This window comes from Peromyscus maniculatus, chromosome 23 (assembly GCF_049852395.1).
Source record: "Peromyscus maniculatus bairdii isolate BWxNUB_F1_BW_parent chromosome 23, HU_Pman_BW_mat_3.1, whole genome shotgun sequence".
Classification (NCBI taxonomy): domain Eukaryota; kingdom Metazoa; phylum Chordata; class Mammalia; order Rodentia; family Cricetidae; genus Peromyscus; species Peromyscus maniculatus.
In genome coordinates this window covers 41,742,422-41,764,923 of record NC_134874.1, presented here as the reverse complement: position 1 = coordinate 41,764,923, position 22,502 = coordinate 41,742,422, and the positions used below count along the sequence as shown (strand labels likewise).

Genomic DNA, 22,502 nt, shown 5'->3' with positions numbered 1-22,502 from the left:
GAAGAGAAACATCACACCCAACTCATCCTAAGACACCGACCTGATACCCAAACTTGCGAAGGATACAAGAAAATGACAGGACAATCTTCCTGATGATTGCCAACGCAAACCTCCACAGTGAGATTCTTGCAAATCCAATTCAAGAGCACATTAGGGAGATCACACACAAACTGAACAGCACCATCCAAACCAACAGATACAGACATGAAAAATAAGGACAATTGCCAGCCTCGCCAATGCCCATGGTAGGGAGAGGCAATAAACAGTGGTGAATAGACTGTGAGGTTAAAAACAAAAATCAAATGAATAATAAAAGAATGAGCTAAAAGAAGGAGGGAAAGAAAGGAATAAAAGAGAGAACTGGGGTTAAATAAAAGACAGAAAAAGACCAGGCATGGTGGTGCACACCTTTAATGTCAGCACTCAGGAGATAGAGACAGGCAGATCTCTGTGAGGTCAATATAGCGAGTCCAGAACAGTTGCAGCTACATAATAAAGAGATTCTGTCTCAAAAATAAAACAATATTCAGGCCCCCCAAAAAAGTGTGTGGAAGAAGAGAGCACATAATGCAAAAAGCATTTGGTTACAAAGTAAGAAAAACACACACACACATAAAAGTAGAGACAGGTACAAGGAGGACTAAAATAAAATAAAACTTAAAAAATGAAAGTGAACAGTAATATTAATAACCCATCAAAAAGAAAACAAGCCAGAAAAGGAACTGGTGAAGCTTTTAATCTGTTCTAACATTGCCTCCAGCAGTGAGGGGTGGAGACTGAGGTTGTGCCTGGAGTCTTTATCACATTATCAATCTGTCCTGGGTGCTGGCAGAGAGTTAGGCCCATCAAGGCTATGTTGTGACAGGCTGTCTTTCATTTAGAATCATTCGTGTTTGCAGAAAGAGCCACTGTTGACCTCAGTGAACTTGGTGGTGTGTGTGCCAGGCTGGATCCTGCTTGCTCCAGAGACTAGTTTGTGCATGGAGGGAAGGTGATGTCTACTTGAGTCTGATTGAGGTTTTAGACTTCGGAAGCAATCTGCTGACTGCAGGCTGAGTCCTGCTATTCTCTGCAGAAACCCAGAAGTGACCAGGGCTCTGTCTTAGGGTTTCTATTGCTGCAGCAAAACACCATGACCCAAAAGCAAGTTGGAGAAGAAAGTGTTTACTTGACTTATACTTCCACAACATTGTTCGTCACTGAAGGAAGTCAGGACAGGAACCTGGAGGCCGGAGCTGATGCAGAGGCCATGAAGGGGTGCTGCTTACTGGCTTGCTCCTCACAGCTTGCTTTGGTTGCTTTCTTATAGAACCTAGGACCAACAGCCCAGGGATGGCACTATCCACAGTGGGCTGGGCCCTCCCTCACTGATCTGTAACCTTAAAACTTTCTGTAGGCAACTTTTATATTTGTTTATCTAGACTAACCAAGATGCTGGTTTTGGTTGCTGGGATGAAACATCATCAACAAAAGCAACTCGGGGAGGAAAGGGTTTATTTGTCTTAAACATATTGCTCACACTCCATCAATAATGGAAATCAGGGTAGGAAATCAAGGCAGGAACCTAGAGGCAGGAACTGAAGCACAGACCATGGAGGAACACTGCTTACTGGCTTGCTCTCCATGGCTTGCTCAACCTGCTTTATCATAGCATGCAGAACTAGCTGCCCCGGGGGGTGGCACCCCACACAGTAGGCTGAGCTCTCCTTCCATCAATCACCAATGAAGAAAATGGCCCACAGGATTGCCTAGGGGCCAATCTGATGGAAGCATTTTCTCTTTTCCCAGATGACACTGGTCTCTGCTGATGACAATAAATTAACATACACAATCATAATCCAGTGTTTCTTTTGTAAGTAAGTAATTCACTAGATGTTAGTTCACTTGATGCTTTTCCTAAAATAGAACCCCATGCTTTTTCCTTTCCTCTGGCTCAACAACCTTTGTGACTCTTCTCTCTATCTTTGTTTCACTTTTCCTTCTCAGGATACATTTGTATGATGACTATTGTTACCTAAACAATTACAAAGACAACAACCCTTAAGCTAATCAAAGCTCAAGAACTGAAAAAAACCCAACATGTCAACAAATGCCTAACAGAAATCAATCTATGGAAAGGAGGAAAGGACAAGGGAGGGGTGGGGGTGGGCATAGAGCTCAGTTGTTACAGTGTTTTCCTAGAACACACAAATCCCTGGGCTTGATCCTTAGCACTGAAAAAAAAAAGTAGAAAAATAGGGAAAGTATTTAACCCCCCCCCCAAAAAAAAAGGATGAGAAGTTTCACATAGTGGTAGTGAATTTGGGCAAACCAAACCAAACCAAACAAAACCAAACCAAACAAAACCAGGGAAAATGGTTTGACATGGAGTCCTTGATTTGGAAAGTATATAAAGTAAGTGTCATGTTCAAGAGTCCACTCCCTTCAGGTCTGGCTTTGATAAGAATTGGCTGGCTTTGATAAAAGTTGGTGAAAACATCTCAATGCGACCAATAGCCGAGTTGCTCATTTTTTGCTGACTCTTATCCCAATAGCATTGACTCACCTGGCAGGCACTGCTCTGTGGCTTCTGCACCACTCCATGGCACCAATCCTTGTTCCAACTTGGAGATCAACTCAGGTTTGGCTAAACAGTGCCCTGTAAATGGGAAATAATAAAAGATTTGTGCCAAGTCAGGTTTATGGAGAAAAGACAACGGTCTCATTTCAGGATCTTTGTCACAGTGGCTGAACTGGAACTTGTGGTAGAGAGGGTTTGCACCGTCGTCTTTACTCACTGGAATAGCATCATCCTAATGGGGAATTCAGTTGTATGACACATAACCCAATGTGATGATGCAAGAAAGCACAGAGGAAACAGAAGAAGTGAAGGAAAACAGAGACATTGGAACTATAACTCATGATCTTTTAGAGAAACGGAGAAAGTAGAGAGTGATCACAAAAGAACCAGCCAGAAGTTTTGGAAGTAAAGGCCTCAATTCATGAAATAATAAAAGAAAGCTGATGGATGAAATCACAGATCTCACCAGGCAGGAGAACAAATTACAGGGAATTTAAAAATAACCCAGGCAGGTTTTCAAAACTGAAAGAAATACAAAGAATGACAAAGCTGTGGATGGACACGCACTGCTGTGGAGAAAGCAAGCATTTCATCATGGTGTTCCAAAAGGAAAAGGGACATCAACATACAGATCGAACGTAAAGATTTTATGTCATGAGAGGATGTTTATGTCCAGATATAAGATGCTTAAGAACCCCTACCAGACTGGACCAAGAATAATTTTGAGTCATACTAGAGTCAAACTGACAAAACTCCATGGCAAAGAATATTCTAAAATCTACTGGAGAAAAGTCTATAGTTACTTATAAAACAAAGGCCATTAGAGGAATATGGTGGTTTGAATGAAAATGGCCCCCATAGGCTCATATATTTGAATACTTGGTTCCCAGTTGGTGGAACTGTTTGGGAAGGATTAGGAGGTGTGGCCTTGTTGGAGGAGGTGTGTCACTAGGGGTGGGCTTTGAGGTTTCTAAAGCCTACACAAGACCCAGTCTCCCTCCCTCCGTCCCTCCCTTCCTGCCCTCTCTCTCTCATAAGATGCAAGCTCTCAGGCCTGCTCCCTGCCATTATAATCAGACTTACCACAAATTAAGGCTTTGTTTTTATGAGTTGCCTTGATCATGGAGTCTCCTCATAGCAATAGAAAAACAACTAAGACAAGTCTCAACCACTGTAGCTGTAACCTTACAGACCAGCACTGAAGTGATTTTAAAGCTGGCATGGACACAGCAAACCAACTACAGACCAAACGGAATATAAAAAGATAATAAACAGTGATTCTAATTTTTTGCATTTATTTATCTTGTTTGCCTGCATGTATATCTGTGTATCATGTGCATGTCTGATGCCCTTGGATGTGAGAAGAGGACATTAAATGCCTTGGAACTGGAGTTATGGATGGCTGTGAGCCACTGTGTATGTGCTGGAAATTGAACCTTGGTACTTTGCAAGAGCAACAAGTGCTTTTTAACCACTTAGCCATTTCTTCCAAACACTAAACCGTGATTCTCTGTAATTTGTTCCAGGGTACAACTTTCATGTTATGAAAACTCACAAGCGTAAACCACCTTACCAACAGAATGAAGAATATAAAACCACATGAACATCATCATCCATGCATAAAAAGGACTCGAGAAAATTTAACATCCTAGCTTCATGAAATTCCATAATTAGAGACAGAAGGACTATACTGCAATACTATGGGAGTTATATACAACAGACCCATAGTCCACAGGTTAATGAATGACAAAAAACAGAAATTATTTCCTCTAAGCTCTCAAACAAGATAAGGATGTACTATTTTTTTTTAAAGATTGATTGATTGATTATGTATACAGTGTTCTGCCTGCATGTATGCTTGCAGGCCAGAAGAGGGCGCCAGATCTCATTACAGATTGTTATGAGTCACCATGTAGTTGCTGGGAATCGAACTCAGGACCTCTGGAAGAACACCCAGTGTTCTTAACTGTTGAGCCATCTCTCCAGCCCCAGGATGCACTATTTCAACCCTTTTCTTCAATATAAGTACAGCAATGTAGACACAACAGTAGAGTAAGGGAAAGAAATAAAAGGAATTAAAACATGAAAGGGCAATATCAAAAATGTCCTGTTTTGTAGGATACATGATTTTTATATAGAAGACAAACAAACAAACACAATACATAAATAAAAATAACAATAGTTGGATTAGTTGAATCAGTTTCCTGGGAGTATGGAACACAAAGTAAAAACACCCAAATCTGAAGTTACATGCTTATTAATAACAGAATTGCTGAGAAGTAAATTCAGAATTCAATTCAATCTCCAATAGCTATAAAATATTTTTATTATTTATGTTTATTTTATTATTTATGTTTGTGTATGTTGTGTATGTGGGTGATGGTGGAGGCCAGAGGAGGAGTTGGATCCCTGCCTTCAGGGGAGTTACAGGCAGTTGTGAACCACCTGATGTGGGTGCTGGAAATTGACCTCTGGAAGACCAGCAGGTGCTCTTAACTACTGAGCCATCTCTCCAGCCATTATAAATTATTTTTAAAAATTACAATAATTTAAAAATTCAATAACCAGGATATACATTGGAACTCTAAAACAGAGAAGAAATGTTCAAGAGGACACACTGACAAAATGACACACACAGACACACACAGACACAAAAAATACCCTATGTTCACGGTTTAAAAGTAAATTGCTAACATTTCCAACTAACCAACATGGTTTACAGATTTAATGAAATTCCCATTTCAGTACCAATCATATTCTCCACAAAACTGGAAAAATGCTGTCCTAAACATCTTAAGATGTAAAACTGTGAAAGCAACTTTAAACAAAAAGAACAACCCTAGAGTCATTATAATACATGTTTTCAAAACACACCCCAAAGATACAGTAACTCAAATGGTGTGGACTCAGCATAAAGAGAGACCTACACCAGTGGAACAGAGCGGAGAACCCAGATACAGCTCTGTATATATGCAGTGTTATACTTTGAATGTTACACTTTGGATCCAAAACATGTTAAAGATCATGGGACATCATCAGCTGCTGGGAGATGAGACCTAATAGAAATGGGGTCATAAGGACAAATGTGAAGGGGATATTGGGCAGCAGTTTCTCCTCCTTTGCCTCCTGGCTGCAATGAGGTGATCAGCTTTGTTCTAACATGTGTGCTCTGCCATGATGTCACCACAGAACAAGGGTGACAGGGCCAACTGATCATCGACTGAAACCTCTGAAAAACGCAATCCAAAAGAAATCTTTCAAGATGCTTGTGTCAAGCATCTTTTTTGTTTTTCCGAGTGACAGAATTCTGACTAACACATTCAGCCAACTGATTTTCAACACAGCTTTCATGCACTCGCACCCAGGAATACTCAGTAATAAATCACACTGAGAAAAGGAAGCAAATTCTTATTTCTCACCACAGATGGAAATCACTTGAAAACAATCAAAGAAGGGGATGTAAGACCTGAAGCTATGAACTCATACTATATATGTGCAATTCTTCAGTACAATGACCTAGGCAAAAAGTCTTTTTGACATAATGCCAAAAAACAAATCAATAAAAGCAAAAATCAGTAACTATTATAAAAAAATTCAAAATTGTCGGTTCAGAAAAGCAAGCAATCAGAGCTAACATATAGAATAAGAAAATATAGGCCAACAACCTGTCCAGACATTAGCTTTTAGAACATATGAATACTTCAGGTGCTATTGTTTTAACTTCAGCATAGTGGCTGTGCCTAAATCCACTGCTATTTTTGCCCACAATTACAACTCCACAGTTACCAGCCTGCTTCTCTAACAGCAGCCAGGTGGGAATTCTGTTCCTGCAGGCAATGGGCTCTGTCGCTGCCTCTAAAGGTAGCTGCAACAAAATCTCTATCGTTCTACTTATAAATAAGACTCAAGATTCAAAGGCCTGGGTGAAAACCTGCTAGCTCAGAGAGGCTGGGTCACAATTAGCTAACCTTCCCTCCTTGCTGGCCTCTCTGAAAGACCTGTGTTTTGGCTTCACCAAACTAGAAAAAACTGTGCCACTCCAAACCCCACCCTATTACTTCCCTTCTCTCTCTATCTCTCCTGGATGCCCACTGAGGTTCTATGATTACTTTCTGTCAATTAGTTGTTAATGGAGCTCCTGACCCAAGGTTAATTTTATTTAACTAGCATAAATGCAAACTCGGGGCTCACAGTGTGATCGAACACCCTCCCCACCCCCAACAAGATGCCTATGGGACAATGATGTGAATGAATGCTACTTCATCAGGACATACAAATAGCTTGAGGAATTCTCAACACCATCAGAGAATGCCTGGGACAACCACACAGGATATCAGCACACTGAAGCTAGAATGCTATCCAAGGAACAAAATCACAAGTGCCGGAAGGTCCTACACACTGATGATGGGCAGGTAAATGAGTCCAGTTACCATGAAACCGGTACAGAAGGTCCTCAGAGTCTAGAAACACACTGGCACATGGATTGTTTGCACATGTCTTCAATGGATGTGTTACTGGAGTGCTGAAACCTGCATTTGTTGTTATTGATTTCATATTTTACTTCTTAAAATGATTTATTTTAAAAATTGTACGTACTTGTGTGTGTCTGTTCTGTGTGAGGACATGTGCATGTGAGTATAGCTGCCTCTGGAGGACGGAAAGGGGTGTGAGTTCCTGGAAGCTGGAGTTACAGCTGGCTGTGAGCCACCAGATGTAGGTGCTAGGAACTAACTCAGGTTCTCTGGAAGAGTAGCAAGTACTCTCAACCCATGATCCATCTCTCCAGCCCTGTTTTTCATTTTGAAGTAGTCTAATGCAGCCTAGTTTGGCCTTGAACACACTATATAGATAAAGAATAAACTTGAACTTCTGGTCCTCTGCCTCCACCTCCTGAGTGCTAGGATTGTAGGAGGGTAATGAACGGTGGTTCATTCCTGGTTTAAAACCTTTGGTCTTGTGTTCATTACAGCACTGTTCACAAAGCAAAAAGATGTGATCGATGTAGGTGTTTATTAACACAGGAATAGTAGTAAAATAAAATAAAAAGTATACTTAGAAATGGAACATTTTCTAATAAAATAAATGAAAATTCTGTCCTAGTGACATGACAGAAAAGGAGTGTGGTACAGCTATAGTACATCTAGTTCCTCTGTGAACAGTCACCACCATCTTGAAGTAGAGCAGCTGTGGCCTGCAGAAGACACTAGCCTACTCATAGCAACAGAATGGAGTGAACTATATAGCAGACATCTAGGTCTATGACAGAGGTTCTCAACCTGTGGGTTGTTACCCTTTGGGGGTTGAATGAACTGCCTAAAGCCACCCTGTATATCAGATATTTACATTACAATTCATAACAGTAGCAAACTTACATTTAATGAAGTAGCAATGAAAATAATTTTATGGTTGGGGGTCATTACAACATGAGGAACTGTATTAAAGGGTTGCAGCATTAGGAAGGTTGAGAACCACTGGTCTGATAATAGTAATGGGATGTTAACATCCCCTCTTAAGACAGCCATTAACACCTCACATGAAATTCCAATAATGGCTCCCTCCTGCCCAACTGTACATGCACTTAATAAACTGACTTTGGAGTTTCGGCAAAGGGAACTCGACAGATACTTCGGTCAGCTTCCTCTTATTTGGGGTGGGCAGAGTTTCTTTTATGCCTCTCCAGGAAAACCACAATACATAAGTGAAATATACTGGATAAAAAGCAAAAAACAAAACCAAAAGTTAAGAAAGAAATAAGGAAAGAAAAAGAAAACCAAAAGGACAGGCTGCATGTTCTCATTGAACACTTAAGTTGAACTCAAAGAAGTAAAGAACAGAGCAGTGGTTACAGCATGTGGGGAAGGAAGAGGGGAGGGGGATGGTTAGTGCATCCTGGGTTACGGTGAAGGGAGGAATAATTTCTAATGCTGTATAGTCTGAGTACTGCGTGGCAGTTGAAAATGTATACTACCGGAGAGTATGAACAGATATTATTAACTTATCAACAAAGAAGAAAGCAATTACTGCTGAGAGTTGCAGAGGAGTGAGACTCACCCAACCACACCAGGCTCCTGTAGTTCTCCAGCATCACATCTCTGTAGAGGGTCCTCTGAGCAGCATCCAGCTCCTGCCACTCCTGCCAGGTGAAGTCCACAGCCACGTCCTCAAATGACACCAACCGCTGCAATGACACACTTCTGGTCAACCCAAGTCCTTAGCCCTGAGAACACAAAATCAGAGCTCGTGTATTTCTCTCTCTCTCTCTGTCTCTCTCTCTGTCTCTGTCTCTGTCTCTCTCTCTCTCTCTCTCACACACACACACACACCCACCCACACCCTACACCACACTACTGTCTTGTTAGTGTTTAATAGAAGGTACAGCTTGATTTATATTCTGTTTCATATGATAAAGAAAACTGAATACAAACATCCTACCTCGGGTCAATTCATGGATTAAAAAAATTAGTTTCCTAGGAATCACAATACAAGCAAAATCCGTGGATGAAAAGTTTTATTGCTTTTTTAATAGAATTAAAGTAATGGAGGCACTAGAGGGATGGCTGAGCTGTTGAGAGCACTGGCTGCTCTTCCAGAGGACCCAGGCTCAATTCACAGCACCCACATGGCAGCTCATGACTGTCTGTAAGTCCAGTTCTGGGGGAGCTGACACCCTCTTCTGACCTCTGTGGGCACCAGGCATGTACATGGGGCACATAAATGCACGTAGGTAAAACACTAACTGTGCTGGATAGTTTTATGTGAACTTGACACCAAAAGTGTCACCTGAGAGTAGGGAACCTCAGGAAAATGGATTTCTGTGAGTTCAAGGCCAGCCTGGTCTTCCAGGACAGCCAAGGTTACACAGAGAAACCCTATCTTAAAAAACCAAAAACACCCAAACAAAACAAAACAAAAAAAATTGGATGGTGGTGAACACATTTAATCCCAGCAGAGACAGACTCTGTGAGTTCAAGGCTAGCCTGGTCTATGGAGTGAGTTCCAGGTCAGCCAGGGCTACACAGAGAAAACCTATCTCAACTGTCTCAAATAACAACAACAACAAAAAAAAAATCAAGCAAGCAAGAAGAAAAATTGGGTTGTGGGCAGACCTATAAGGCATTTTCTTAATTAGAGATCAATGGGGGAGGACCGAGACCATTGTAAGTGATGCCATCCCTGGCTGGTGGTGGTCCTGGGTTCTATAAGAAAGCAGGTAGAGCAAGCTATGAGGAGAAAGCCAGTAAGCAGCACCCCTCCATGGCCTCTGCATCAGCTCCTGCCTCCAGATCCCAGCCCTGCTTTAGTTCCTGTCCTGAATTCCTTCAATGATGGACAGTGATATGGAGTGTTAACAAATAAACACTTTCCTCCCCAAGTTTCTTTGGTCATGGTGTATAGTGATATTTTATTTGTACTAAAATATGATTTGTATGTTAATAAATAAAGTCGCCCGGGGGTCAGAGCTATTAGAGCCATAGCAAAAGCTGGGCGGTGGTGGTGCATGCCTTTAATCCCAGCACTTGGTAGGCAGAGCTAGGTAGATCTCTGTGTGTTCAAGGATACAGCCAGCATTGGAGACACACGCCTTTAATCTCTATACCAACCATAGAAGACCTGGAAGTCTGTACAGACAGGCAGTGACGAGGCAGTCATGTGGTTGGGTTTACAACCAATGAGAAGGCAGAACAGAAAGTCTGTATAAAGACAAAAACACAGGAAGTAGGTCTCTTGGCTGAAGAGGCTAGCTGCAGACAGGTAAGGCTCTTTGATCTCTTGGCTTTCTTCTTTGCATTGGTTCTGTGTTTCTTATTTAATAAGATGGTTGGTTACATCTACATTTAGCACCCAAAGTGACAAGAATCCATTAAAAACCGCTTGGCTTGGCTTGGTGGCAGGTCCAGTTTTCAGCCTGGGCAGCCCGGCTCTCTAGCTTGGGCCCAGGTCTGCTTGGTCTCAGGTCGGACAGACCGTAGCTCCAAGCGGTTACACGCAGCTGTTGCTACTCACTTAAAGCTGGTGCTACAAACAGCTCAGGCCTGCCCTGGTGAACTGGGCCCTACCTGTAAAGCCAATGCACCAATAAACCAAATAAAAAATTAAAAACTTATGTGGAAAAAAATCTCTGACTTGATTTGGAAAGAAAAATTGAGACTTTGTCAATTAGCAGGAATAGACCCAGCAGAAATTGTTGTACCTTTAACTAAGGATGACATTGAAAAATTATGGACAGAAAGTGAACCTTGGCAAAGAGCTTGCAGTAATTTTTTTGGAGAAATTAACAGCAAATATCCCAAAAGCGATAGAATTGATCTTATAAAGAGAGCTGATTGGATCTTGCCTCGAATTGTACTGGAAAAACCCATATCTGGAGTTCGTACATTTTATACAGATGCCAATAAAGAAGGAAAGGCACGTTACAAATCAGAAAATTTAAGTAAAGTGGTTCAAAGTCGTTATAATTCAGTTAAAAAATCAGAATTGTATGCTATTCTGCTGGTATTAATGGATTTTTCAGAACCTCTCAACATAGTAACTGACTCTCAGTACTCTGAAAGACTAGTATTACATATTGAGACTGCAGAATTTATCCCTGATGCTTCAGAATTAACTTCACTATTTATTCAATTACAAGATACATTCAGGAAAAAGAGTCACCCATTATATATAACTCACATCCGATCCCATACTGGTCTGCCAGGCCCTCTAGCAAAAGGCAATGATGAGATTGATAAATTATTGATAGGAAATGTGCTGGAGGCCTCGGAATTTCATAAAAAACATCATGTCAATAGTAAAGGTTTAACAAAGGATTTTTCCATAACCTGGCAACAAGCCAAAGAAATAGTAAAGAAATGTCCTACTTGTTCCTTCTACAGTCAAATGCCATTAAAAGCAGGATGTAACCCAAAGGGTACTCAGAGGAATGAAATCTGGCAGATGGACGTGTTTCACTTTGCAGAATTTGGAAAACTGAAATATGTACACCATACCATTGATACTTATTCAGGATTCAGTTGCCATTTCAAATGGGCAACTGCTTTGAGTTCTGAAAAAGCTGATTCTGTAATCACGCATTTGCTAGAAGTTATGGCCATCATGGGTATATCTGCCCAAATCAAAACTGACAATGCTCCATTATATGTCTCTGTTAAAATGAAACAATTTTTTGCTTATTACAATATAAAGCATGTTACAGGCATACCACATAATCCTACAGGCCAAGCAGTTATAGAAAGATCAAACAGAACTCTAAAGGATATGCTAAATAAACAGAAAGGGGTAATAAAAACCCCCAGAAATAGACTGCATAATGCTCTATTAACTTTGAATTTTCTCAATGCCAATGAGAAAGGAACAAGAGCTGCAGAGAGACATTGGGTAATAGAAAAAACTACAGAATTAAATCAGCCTATATACTTTAAGGATGTGCTAACCTCAGAATGGAAACCAGAATATGTGTTACGTTGGGGACGAGGTTTTGCTTTTGTTTCTACAGGAGAAGATAAGCTGTGAGTACCATCAAAATTGATAAAGGTTCGATTTGAACAAGAGAGACCTCTTAATTAGAGGAGGTAATAATTCATCAACCAGCATGAACATCCAATTTAAACTAACTTATACCAGTAACACATGCCTTTTCATTTAATCAGATAATAACTTGCCAAAAAGGAACATCCCCAAAATTAGTCTTGAGGAAAGGTTTTTGTGTTTGTCTTTTAGGAGAATGAAGGCTAAGGAATCTGAAGAACACAGGATGAATGAGACAACTGAAGAAAAGGGACAAATCATCTATCCCAGGAAACAGAGTGAAATGGTATATGGGTATATCATCTAAAAATTTTTATAAGTCTTCTTAAATGTTTGTTTCTGCTCTTCTCTAAAGAAATTTAATACTATTGGTCTTCTAGTAGTCCCAGTTCAATTAAAATTTAAAGCTGACTTTGGAGTTGGAGAATGGCTCTCTCCTTCTTTAAACTCAAGCATGTTGTTAAAAGGAAAATGCAAACTCCCTGTATCATTCCAGAAGAAAAGAGCCATCTGCTGCTATGGGACAGGAGAAAAACCAAATTAATTAAGGGACTATTCTATTACTAATCTCAACTCTTTGATTCTATTCTGATTCTTTAAATTTTTCTTAAAGTATGAATTTTATATCAAAATTTATAAGATTAATAAATAATGTACATTTTAAGCTTTGTTAAGATATGAATGGTCATATTGAGTACTAACTAATTCTAGAAAGAAAAAAAGGCTTCAATTAGCTGCATATATATGTCTTTGTGTTCGAATCTCTTACCAGTTTTCTGCAGGAAATCATGGCCAGGTCTAACATCAACTGAAGTCTCCAGGAAGAAGATGGGGCCCCACAACAACAACAATTCCATGTGGACAATAATAATATCATTAAACTGACAAACATCATCTACAGATCAGCTTTGAACTACAAAGTGCTCAGAGCAATTTTGAGAGGGCTATCTGAGATGATCCAGTCTCAAAGACTACTTGATTAAGGACTTGAGATAAACCCTGAACTTTGGCATTATACACAGACTGGATAACGAAGGATATAATTACCTTTCCTAGAATTTGACAATTAACCTAAAATTTTTCTTTCAGGATAAAGATACCATACCCAGCAGGAAGCAATTTTAAGACTACTATGCCAACATTCCCAAAGAGGTGGTGTGGGGCGGGTGGTTTTTTGGTCTTTTTAATGGGTCTTGGGTCTGGAATAATTTTCATTGTTTAGGGGGGTTGGTCACAAGTTGTTTTCAAGGGTTAGGAAAAAGGCTAAGCAAAGGAGATTAGATTTAAGGTTATTGTTTTTTTTTTTAAAAGAAAAGAAAAGAAAAAGACAAATACTAGTTTTAAATACTTTACATTGGATTAGATTGTTTTATATTGTGTACAAATTATATATACTGAAATTGATATTGTTAGAAAATGCTATATGTATATTTCTAATTGTACTTATACTGTTCATTTAACAATGTAATGCAATTTTCTGACCCTTGAATGTTATTATTACCAACTATTAGGATATAAAGAAATGAAAGTTAGTAGTTAGATATTATAATAGAACTTGTAGTCATATTAGGTATGTTTTAAAAATTGAGCAGATATATTTTAGATAGGTCATCTTCAAACCCTTCAGAGATCTACAGAATATGGCATTTAAAATGTTTTAATAACTTAGAAAATTTTTCTTTTTTGTTATGACTATGAGACATGTGGGCTCCTGGCAATACCAATCTACTTCAGAGAAAATATGGGCATTGAAGAAAATGCATATGGAGTTAACTCTCATTGTGGCAAAAGTTAGCCACTGGACAACAAAGTATCCTCAAATCAACTGCTGACAAACAGGACAGACAGGACATGAAACAAAGGACTACTGATTCTTGCCAAAACAAGTGTGGTTATGGCTTTATCAAAAGGCATATTCTGAGCCGGGCGGTGGTGGCACACGCCTTTAATCCCAGCACTCGGGAGGCAGAGGCAGGCGGATCTTTGTGAGTTCGAGGCCAGCCTGGGCTACCAAGTGAGTCCCAGGAAAGGCGCAAAGCTACACCGAGAAACCCTGTCTCGAAAAAACCAAAAAAAAAAAAAAAAAAAAAAAAAAAAAAAAAGGCATATTCTGAGGCCAGGACAATATAACACCATCCCTGAAGTGGCCTTTGGAACCTGGAAAAGGTAGAGTGCCCTTTTCTTTGAAGGCAGCTGAATAGGCAATGGGCTGATGGCTTCTGATGTGCAATGGAACAGCAGCTGAAATAGTTATTCTTGAAGAGTAACTAAGGTCACGCCTCTCAATAGTAGACTGGCATTAAATAGAGGGATGTGAAGAACGGGATGCTGACATGAAGCCACATATACACAGCCAAGAAGAATGGACAGCTGAATTAAAAAAAAATCAACAATTTCCAGAATTTAAAATCCTGAATCATGACAGGACACTAGTGGAATTTAGGTGTTTCTGGTACATGGACTGCACTCACCCAGTGTGAGGTCAAACTATTGACCTTGTGTACATCATACTTCACAAATGAGTCTGTCAGATATGCAAAGCCTATAGGCTGAAGATGATGTCCCAACACTGTGGAGAAACCTCAGGTGACTGTCCAGGCAGCTGGCTGTTTCTGTCAACTCAGAAATTTTTTTGGAAGCTGCTTGCATGCACTTCCTGTTTTTATTTTTTATTAGGTAATATTATTTTCCTTCTTGGATCTCTGAGGGAGTTGAAGATTAGTTAGTTATAGTTGAAGATTAATTAGGATAGAAAGTGAATTAGATACATTTTGGACTTACCAAATTAGGATAGATAATGGAATTATTTTCTCTGAATTTGTCAAATACAAATGGACTAGACATTGTTTAGGTATTTATTACTTGTATATATTGTATATAGTTATTGTACTTTTGTATATAGTTTTTCTTATGTTAGTTATAACCTTTTCCCTTTTTCCTTTTTATTAAAATAGAAAAGGGGAAATATAGTGATATTTTATTTGTACTAAAATATGATTTGTATGTTAATAAATAAAGTCGCCCGGGGGTCAGAGCTATTAGAGTCATAGCAAAAGCTGGGCGGTGGTGGTGCATGCCTTTAATCCCAGCACTTGGTAGGCAGAGCTAGGTAGATCTCTGTGTGTTCAAGGATACAGCCAGCATTGGAGACACACGCCTTTAATCTCTATACCAACCATAGAAGACCTGGAGGTCTGTACAGACAGGCAGTGACGAGGCAGTCATGTGGTTGGGTTTACAACCAATGAGAAGGCAGAACAGAAAGTCTATATAAAGATAAAAACACAGGAAGTAGGTCTCTTGGCTGAAGAGGCTAGCTGCAGCAGACAGGTAAGGCTCTTAGCTCTGATCTCTTGGCTTTCTTCTTTGCATTGGTTCTGTGTTTCTTATTTAATAAGATGGTTGGTTATATCTACAATGGTGTTTTGTCGCAGCAATAGAAACCCTAACAAGACATTCATATACATAAAATAATCTTTAAAAATTAGCAATAGGGGTTGGGGAGATGTGCAGTGGGTAAAACATTTTCTGTGTGGACCTGAGCCTGAATCACCTAGCCTACATAAAAAGCTTGGCATGGATGTATATATCTGCAATCCCAGCACTGGGATGGGGGACAAAGCATGATGGATTCTGAGAACCTGCTGGCCAGCCAGCCTAAGTGAAATAGTGAGCTTTTAGTTCAGTGAGAGACGGTCTCTCTGGAAAACAAAATGGAGAGTGATAGAGAAAGACACCTAGTGTCTATTTCTGGCTTCCACATGTGTATGCATATTTGAATATTTATGTGCATGTACCACACACATCCCAGCTCTCTCTCTCTCTCTCTCTCTCTCTCTCTCTCTCTCTCTCTCTCTCTCGTCTCTGTCTGTCTCTTTCTCTCTCTCTCCCTTCTGTCTGTCTGTCTGTCTGTCTGTCTCTCTTTCTCTCTCTCTCACACCCACACACACCCACAGACACACAATCAGAGACAGTCTATAAAAATTAAATTAAACATGAAAAGAAGGAACAATGAAAAGGCAGATGTTGGGGCTTGTAGTAAAAGACTATGGTACAGTGTATGCCCAGAAGGTACAATGTTGTGCATCCTTACTCCATCCATAAACAATCTGAATGAACATGTAGATATGTTTCAAGTCTCTCTCTAAGGCATAAATGAGTTCACAGACTTCTGTGTACTAAGAATTTGTGGAAATACTCCCTATCAAATGGATAGGGAAAGTAGAGGCACACCTGGGCATGTCACCTTTGGCAACATACCATGTCATTGAGAAATGATCCTAACAAATAATTGCCAGTGGAAGATTTGGAAATCTTGCATGCCTATGGTACCCTATCTCTATAGTCTTATATGGGTGGATATTAATTCATCTCACACTGGGAGGGCACAGATCTAGGCAAGCATGAATCTACCTAGACCATAGAATGAACTCATGGGTTCATATGGGTTTATAAGTACTCCCCTTGACTTCAACCCCTGGGCTCAGGGCAGAGGAGACCCAGTTTATCCCTGGAAGGGATATATCAGCACAGCCTGCTAATTCATGAGCTGATAGCTAAGCTTTTATACAACCTGCCCCAGAGAGTTAATCCAGAAAAGATCACTAGGCCTCTGGCAGCTTACCTGGGAACTCTGCATATCCTGAGCCACCCCCCACCCCCCACAGCCCACCACATTGACGTCTCCCAGGTCCTCTGGTTCCTCCAATGTGGAATTTGCTATGCATTGTATTTGAGGGAATATATGCCAAAACTTCAAGATCTGGGAGTAAAGGTATCTGGACATGTGCAAATAATGCTGGATCCCAGGAAAACAAATGTCCTAAGTGACATACAGTACTTCTATAGCCTCAAATCTCTAGCATGAATACAGGGATTGATGGGAAGGTACAGATCTCCATTTATTCCCAGAGGAACATTTAAGTACTTTTCCAGTGCCTACTTCACAGCCTGGCTCTAAGAAATTTCCATTGTGAAGTACACACATCCCAGAACACATTGTGGAATGCCTGCAGCCTGGACACAGTGGTCATTGCTATGATCAAAACACTGTCAGACAAAAATAGCCTTTGAGAGGACACTGGTGCACTGAGGAGGAAACCCCAGTGCTCTGCTGGAATTTCACATCAATGCAGTGGGGCTGGAGAGATGGCTCAGCAGGTGAGAGCACTGACTGCTCTTTCAGAGGACCTGTGTTTGGTTCCCAGCATGCACATGGTGGCTCACAATCATCTGCAGGGGATATAGCACTTCTAAGGACAGACTGTCACTGTCATGTTTGGAGACAACATAATGAAGAGGTAACTAAGCAAAAAGATACTATGTCCATCTAAGATCCAGAGAGGTCTGGCATCTTGAGGCTTAGTCATGGATAAAGATCACCCTATAAGGAGTTTTAGACTTTTAATGACCTACCCTCCTTGTCCTTAGATCTCTATTAGAATACTCCATCAATCCCATTGAAATCTCCCAACTGGCTACATACTTAACCAGCAAAAACAACTTGACCTGGATAAGCTAAAGAGAAGGCACCTTTATTTATTTTCCTACAATATGGTCTGGTTACAATATAGATTAGAGAAACTACAGCAGTGGCTGTTTCGTGGCAGCCTTGAACACATTGCAGTACAATTAGGCTTACTTTATGAGAGAAGTCAGATGGTCAGAGATGTCTTACATACAGGCAGGCCTTCATGGTCTCTTACTAAGGACCTTTGGTTTACAAAGGAGCCAAAGGAGCCTGGAAGGGACTCCACTACAGACCCTGACACTGTGACTAATCCACTCCTGAGAGGTCCATGTGTATCAGGGATAGTTACAGCCTCCTCCCCTTACCCTCTTTCCTCTTATGCTCTACCAACACAAAGGCAAAGAATGTCATCACACAGCATCTGAGGGCCATAACAGAGATTCTCTGCTTTGTGATAACCTGCCTCCAGGATGTTACTACCATGTATTTTAAAGTGTCTTTTTATATAGAAAAAGCTACATAAAACTACACGGAATGTGGAGTTTGGGGTAACCTAAACATGTGTTCACAGGACATGCATGCATATCTCAGAGGATGGCACCAACCCACTAGTGAATGAAACCAGAACAATAAATTCTTTTCTGTAGGTATTTTAAGACAGAGCTTTCTGAGGGAGAAACTAGCCCACTATTGGACATTTGCATTTAACTTTGCACATAAGGTCATATCAGCTCATGAATTATATATGTATAATATCTGATGTAAGTAAAATAAAATTTAGGGCAGACATGTAACTTTGATTTATAATTTTTTAAAAAAGATGTTTCCCCTCACCACTTAGATGAAGGTAGATCTCTGAGTTGAGGCTCACCTGGTCTGCATGATACAATGTTCCAGGATTACACAGAGACCCTATTTCAAAACAACAGGAACATTAAAAAAAATTTATTGCGTATATGGGTGTTTGTCTGTATTTATGTGTGCCACATATAAGCCTGTTGCTGGAATTACAGATGGTCATGAGCTACCATGTGGGTGCTGGGAACCAAATCTAGGTCCTTTTCAAGAGCATCAAGTGTTCTTAAAGTGAGCTATTTCTCCAGTCCACTTTATAAAAGTTTTAAAGGTAGGCTGTCGGAACATGGTCCAGGAATGGAGCTGTGTGAAGAGAATTCTGAGTGCTTGTGAGAACATTCCAAGAAAACAGAACAAGAGTCTTGTGACTTAAGTTTCTTCAAAACATGGTGTTGTTCAGGGAATGTGTTTTCCTGCCTTCCCAGGTGTAGCAGATTGGAGTGGGCTTGCTTCAGAGTACCCATTGCCACTTACTATTGTTATTCAGAATGCTTACAGCTTGAATCATGTGCTCTTTACTCATATGACCTCCCCCCCCCCGATTTTTTGTTTATTTATTCATTTTACATACCAACCACAGGTCCCCCTCTCATCCCTCCTCCTGCTCCCCCCTCACCTTCCCCACTTACCCCTTATCCCTTCCTCCAACAGAGTAAGTTCTCCCATGGGGGACAGCTAAGCCTAGTATGTTCAGTTGAGGCAGGGCCAAGCCCCTCCCTGCTTTATCAGGGGTGAGCAAGGTGTCCAGCCATAGATAATGGGATCCAGAAAGCCGGCTCATGCACCAGGGGTAGATCCTGATCACACTGCCAGGAGCCCCTCAAACAGACCCAGCTACATAACTGTCTGCCATATGCACAGGGTCTAGTCCAGCATATGACCTTTCTTAATTCTCAAAGTATATATTGCCTGACATTCTAAATAAAGTTGGCTATTGCATGAGACTTTAGTCTGCCTCATTCATCGGCTCCATTCTCCCCGGTCCCACCACCTCTGGAGTGATGACAGTGGGCCATGGAGATGATTCAGTGAATGAAGGCACCTGCCACTAAGTCTCACTACTGTAGTTCCAACCCCAGAACCCACAAAGTGAAAGGTGAGATTTGACCACCAAAAGTGATCTGACTTCCACATGTGTACTGTGGGATGTTTGTGTGTGCTTATGCACAACCACTGTGGTGGTTTGAGTAAGTATGGCCCCCATAGGCTCATATTTGAATTCTTCATCATCAGGGAGTGACACTACTTGAGAAGGATTAGGAGGTGTGGCCTTGTTGGAATAGGTGTGGCCTTGTTGGAGGAAGTGTGTCACTAGGGGTGGACACTGAGGTTTCAAAAGCCCAAGCCAGGCCCAGTGGCTCACTCTTCCTGCTGCCCGTGGGTCTGGTAGCACTCTCAGCTATTCTCCAGCACCATGCCTGCCTGCATGCTGCCATGCTTCCCACCATGATAATGGACTAAACCTCTGAAACTGGAAGTGAGCCCCAATTAAATGCTTGGTTTTATGAGTTGCCTTGGTCACGGTGTCTCTTCACATCAATAAAACAGTGACTAAAACAACCACTAAGTCAGCAAATAAAAAAATTAAAGTGACTTTAATTAAAAATGTTGACGTACATTTATTGTGCATGGTGATAGGTTTCACAGACATCTTTTTTTTTTTTTTTTTTTTTTTTTTTTTGGTTTTTCGAGACAGGGTTTCTCTGCGTAGCTTTGCGCCTTTCCTGGCGCTCACTTGGTAGCCCAGGCTGGCCTGGAACTCACAGAGATCCGCCTGGCTCTGCCTCCCGAGTGCTGGGATTAAAGGCGTGCGCCACCACCGCCCGGCTCACAGACATCTTAATGTAAGCATATCATATAATTTGATCATATGCACCCTGCCATCTCATTTCTCCCTCCGCCACTCTTCTGCTTTGTTTCTGCAGTCTTGCTGCTACTCTCACATCATACATGTACATATAGGATTCTAAATTTAGGATCCATAGTGAGAAAATGTAGTATTTGTCTGAGTCTAACACTTCACTTATGATGATATACAGTTCTATCCATTTCCCTGAAAGAAATGACTTAATTTTGTCCTTTGTATTTGAAAAACTACACATTCTTTTTCATCCAGTCACCTGTTTGAAATCTAGGCTAATTCTGTAAGTTGTCTAGGTTGAATAACACTGCACTAAACAGACACATAAGTATCTTTGGACATACATCCAGTGGTGGTATGTCTGGGTGACAGGACTACTTAAAGTATTTTGAAGACTCTCCACACTGATTTCCACTGGCTGGACGAATTTGCATTCCCACAAATAGCATATAATGTCCCCGCCCTGAGCTTTCATCTTCATCAACATTTATCTGTTTTCTCAATGGCAGTCTAACTGGGGTGAGATGGAATGTCATAGCACTTCCCCAATGGCTTAAGGATGTTCGATATTCTTTTAATATTTACTGATCATTTGTATTTCTTCTCTTGAGTTTTTTTTTTTTTTTTTTTTTGAAACAGGGTCTCTTTTCATAACTCTGGCTGTCCTAGAACTCATTATATAGACCAGGCTGGCCTCAAACTCACAGTGATCCATCTGCTTCTGCCTCCCAAGTGCTGGGATTAAAGACCTGTGACACTGAGAACTGTCTATTTCATTTGCCCATTTATTGTTTAGCATTTGTGTATCTGGCTGTTCTTTTTGTTGTAGTTGCTGTTTTTCTGAGTCTCATTCAGGCATGTTGGCTTTGTACTTACTATGTAGCAGAGGAGGAGGACTTTGAGCTATGTGTGTGTGTGTGTGTGTGTGTGTGTGTGTGTGTGTGTGTGTTTAGGGCAGGGATGCACGCATGTGCCAGGGTCCATGTATGGAGATCAGAGAACAACTCTGTGGAATTGATTCTTCCTTCTACCTTTATGTGGATTCTGAAGGTTAAACTCAGGTCATCAGTCTTTTGTGCAAGTGCCTTTATTGTTGGGCCATCTCACTGGCTCTGTGTTCCTTATATGTTCTAGACATTAGTCCTGTCAGATGTAGAGTTAAAAAAGGCTTATTTCATGTGTAGGCTGTATCTTACCCCACAACTGTTTCTTTTGTTGTGCAGTTCTTATCTAATTCAATCCTTTGGACAATTCTTAAGTTTTTATTTTCTGAGCAACCAGAGACATTTTCAGAATGTCTGTAACTATATCTTCAAGTGTTTTCTCATTTCATGTTTTACATTAAGGTATTGGATTCATTCTTAACTGGTTCTTTTTGGGGGGTACAGGGTGATATTATAGACCTAGTTTCATTCTGCTATATACATGTGGGTAGTTTGCCTGTACCATCTGTTAAAGAGGGTTGTATTTGCTCCAGTGTATTTTTAAAAAAGTCTTTATCAAAGGTTAGATGCCTGTAGCCATGTGAGTTATTTCTGGGTCCTCTATTCTATCCCATTGATCTACATGTCTGTTTTAAGTTAGCACCTTGCTGCACAGTTTTTCACACCTCTCTGTTCCACTTGTTGACCATTCTCCCTGTATATCTGGATAACAGCAGTGAGCAGTAACCATGGCACAACCTGAATATGATACTGTGTTGAAACTTACCCCACAAAACAAATTAATCCACCATTTAAAAATTTTAAATTACATTTATTTATGCAGTTATATGCAAGGAGGAAGGGTGCGAATGTACCATGTAAGGAGAGAAGTGCTGGGAGCTGGTCCCTTCTTCCACCATGTGAGTCCCAGGGATCAAATTCAGGCCATCAGACTTTGTAGCATGCATCTTTACCTGCTGAGCCATCTTACTAGACTGGCCCATTACATGTGAATCAAGATTCATGCAAGTTCTCATCACATGGACAGAATGAGGCTAGATACTTAGGGAGAATGTAACATGAATGACCTCCAGTCCAGTTCCTGGCAAAATCCTTATTCCCTTCTGAAACCTCATGAGCCAGGTCTCCACAGTCCATATTTCTCTCAGCAAATGCTCCACTAAGCTCTGCTTACGAGATTCTAAAACTTTCCTAGTCTGTAAGCCTTCTTCAATGTCTCTATCACAAGTAGTTCAGAGGATGTAATAGCCATATACTCAGATTTCTGGAAACAGTATTCCCACTCCT

General features: G+C 40.6%; 1 protein-coding gene across 5 annotated transcripts in view; it reads right to left on the bottom strand.

Moving 5' to 3' along the window:
- Nucleotides 1-22,502, bottom strand: part of LOC102913379 (zinc finger protein OBI1-like) — a 35,872-nt gene that overhangs the window by 5,745 nt on the left and 7,625 nt on the right. For 3 of the 5 annotated variants that reach the window (XM_076561095.1, XM_076561100.1, XM_076561096.1), the window contains 2 exons: nucleotides 8,612-8,738; nucleotides 2,546-2,638 (listed from right to left, as the gene is read on the bottom strand). In XM_076561095.1, the coding sequence (XP_076417210.1) occupies nucleotides 2,546-2,638; nucleotides 8,612-8,738 (220 nt within the window). Of the gene's footprint in view, nucleotides 1-2,545; nucleotides 2,639-8,611; nucleotides 8,778-10,161; nucleotides 13,977-22,502 lie in introns of those variants that run through there. The other 2 variants (XM_076561097.1, XM_076561099.1) reach the window with 2 other exon arrangements.